Source organism: Guillardia theta, assembly GCF_000315625.1.
Source record: "Guillardia theta CCMP2712 unplaced genomic scaffold GUITHscaffold_117, whole genome shotgun sequence".
Lineage (NCBI taxonomy): Eukaryota > Cryptophyceae > Pyrenomonadales > Geminigeraceae > Guillardia > Guillardia theta.
In genome coordinates, this window is record NW_005434557.1 from 57,368 (window position 1) to 60,291 (window position 2,924).

The following is a 2,924-nucleotide window of genomic DNA, read 5'->3' on the forward strand; positions in this document are numbered from 1 at the left end:
ATCTTCCCGTCTCCTCATGCAACCACGTGTCCTCTGCTCTGACACGCTCGCAGAGACATTGTGGAGAATGCTTCCTCTGCCACTGCTCGTCGTTTCGGAGGGAAGGTGAAATGCAGGAGGAGGACGACGGAGGAGGGGGGGGGAAGGAAGAGGAGGGAGGGTAGAAGGAGGGTTGGGGCGGGGAGGGGAAGAGGAAGGTTGGACTTGTATGAACTTCATTTGCCAGCTGCTGTACCTCTTGTCATCTTTTGGTGACAGCAAGAAAGAGGCAATGAGCAAACTCGCAGCTACCAACAAAAATCAGCTGGTGATGATGGACAATGATGACAATGATGATGACAATGATGATGACAATGATGATGATGATGTTGTTGTTGATGATTATGACAATGATGATGGAGATGGAGATGGAGATGGAGATGGAGATGATGATCATTAATTGGGGAGGAGGAGGAGACTTATCAGATCACGGCAGGCATTTGCTGGGTATCCTCTCCGATCGACAGCTTCGGACAAGTTGGGAGTCAACTGGCAGGGCGAGCGATCGTCGAGCTGGCAGGAAGAGAATGCAAGGATGATGGCAGGAGGAGGAGAAACTGAGGAACTGGAGGAGGTGAGGAGGGTCTGTCGTGGAGGAAGTGATAACGGTCGGCGGCAGGAGAGGAGGAGCAGGACCAAGAGGGGGAGGAGACAAGGGATACAGAGACGTGGGTGAGGAGAGAGGAGAGTCTTCCTCGAACGTTTGCCAAGATCGTGAGGAGGATGGGGAGGGAGTTGGGGATGGAGGAAGGAAAGTTTGTGATGGACATCTCGGAGGAAGCTCTGAAGCAGCTGGAGCATGAGCTACATCAGCATGTGACAGATGCGAAGAGAGTGAAGGAGAACTACGAAAGGATGCTGGAAATCTCGCAGAACAGGTGACACGTCGAAGATACATGAGGGGATGTTGTGGTTGGACGAGTGATTGCTGGAGGAGGTTGTGTTTTGTTCGTGATCAGGTTGTTCGTTGTCATGTTGTTGGTCCAGTTCATGGAGCTGATGATGATGGACAATGTTGACAATGACAATGACAATGATGATGGAGTTGATGACAATGATGACAATAATGATGATATTGATGATGATGATGATGATGATGATGATGATGATGATGATGGAGATGATGATGGAAATAACAATGACAATGACAATGACAATGGCAATGACAAGATGATGCTGAAGATGATGATGACAATGATGATGATGATGGAGATGATGATGATGACGGTGATAACTTTGCTCTTAAATGTCTCATTTGCTTTTTCACGCTCTCCCTGTTCGAACTAACTATGCACACCCCGCAGGTACCTCACTCTCAGAGCAAGGTTTAAGAGAAACTCGCACAACGTGGTAAGGAGGATACATGCCTCGCAGCAAGCAGCCTCCTTCGACCTCTTCCTCCTCAGCGTCAGGAAGTCGAAGTTAGAGCGTCAGCGGCTGAAACGAGCGATACAAACATGGCGACACGTCGGCATGTCCGGGGTCGAGAGCTGCTTCGACGACTGGAAGAACGCAGTGAGGATGGAGCGAGTGCTGAGAGAGAGCGAAGAGCACAGGAGCGGAAGGCTGACAGCTGAAGAGTCTCTTGCTCGCCACCAGACCTCCGTGTCCAACATGCTCGCCAAGATCGACAACCTCGAGCACGAGCTCCGCCTGTCCCGCGCGAAGACGGAAGAGCTGGAGGAGGTGCTAAGGGAGCGAGAGGAGGAGGGGGAGGAGAATTGTGCGATGTGCGAGGAGAGGAGGATGGAGAACGAGTCTCTTCTCGATCAGTTGTCAGCGTTGCAGGAGGAAAGAGATGCGGCTGAGGAGAAGATGAGGGTGAAGGAAGAAACTTTCTGCACGTCAGCGAGAAGTTGCGGTATGCTGAGCGGAGCATTGTTGAGCTCGAGGAGAGGGTGAGAGAGCTGGAGGAGGAGACGTGCAGGATGGAAGATGCAGAGGGGGATGCAGATGAAGACACCCTTGTTGACAGAAACGAGGTGATGATGATGATGATGATGATGATGATGATGATGATGATGATGATGACAATGATGATGATGATGATGAGGATGGCGATGGCGATGGAGATGGAGATGATGATGATGGCGATGGAGATGGAGATGATGGAGATGGAGATGGAGATGATGAGATGGAGATGATGGAGATGATGGAGATGATGATGATGATGATGATGATGATGAATGATGATGATGACAATAATGATGATGATGACGATGACAATTTTGATGAATATGACATTGACAATCATGCATCTGATGATGATGATGATGACGACGACGGAGATGGCGATGGGAGTAACATGTTTGCATCGACAGCATTCCATCTCTCCCTTCCCCTGGAGGAAGAGGATCGAGATCGAGCCGATAGGAGGAGGAGCAGGAGATTCGGATTCAGTTTTCTCAATGAGGAGCAGCAGCGCCATCGCACCGAGCGAGGTAACGTGACTTGTCGCTTCTCCTCCTGACGGCGATGAAGGTGGCAGGAATCTCACACAAGCTCTTGGTAGACAACAACATCATCTCCATCCTCGTCGCAGAGATCGTCCAAGTGAGCTCCTGCTGCTGCTGCTGCTGCTGCTGCTGCTGCTCCTGCTTTCCTTGCTCCTCAGTCATCTGCTCTCATTTTGCTTCTCCTGCTTCTCCTCCTCTCATCTTGCTGCTGCTGCTGCTGCTCCTCCTCCTCCTCCTCCTAGTGCTGCTGCTCTTGCTATGAAGCTTCTCCCGCCTTCCCTTGATCTCTACAGCCCAATTGCTTTCTTACCCGAGCAACAGATCAAGGTGGTGACGGACCACCCCTCTTCTCCAGCCTCTTCTCCTCCCTCCACCACTAGCCCGTGAACGATCGGGAGTGTTTTACAATTTTCTCGGGGGACTCCCTTG

At 51.0% G+C, this 2,924-nt stretch overlaps 1 protein-coding gene across 1 annotated transcript in view; it reads left to right on the plus strand.

Annotated features, from left to right (window-relative positions):
* Nucleotides 1-2,924, plus strand: part of GUITHDRAFT_146111 (hypothetical protein) — a gene marked incomplete at both ends in the record, with an annotated part of 7,990 nt that overhangs the window by 1,980 nt on the left and 3,086 nt on the right. The window contains 7 exons of the mRNA XM_005822878.1: nt 54-105; nt 659-917; nt 1,344-1,389; nt 1,414-1,937; nt 2,387-2,480; nt 2,521-2,592; nt 2,760-2,822. Of these exons, the coding sequence (XP_005822935.1) occupies nt 54-105; nt 659-917; nt 1,344-1,389; nt 1,414-1,937; nt 2,387-2,480; nt 2,521-2,592; nt 2,760-2,822 (1,110 nt within the window). The remainder of the gene's footprint in view (nt 1-53; nt 106-658; nt 918-1,343; nt 1,390-1,413; nt 1,938-2,386; nt 2,481-2,520; nt 2,593-2,759; nt 2,823-2,924) is intronic.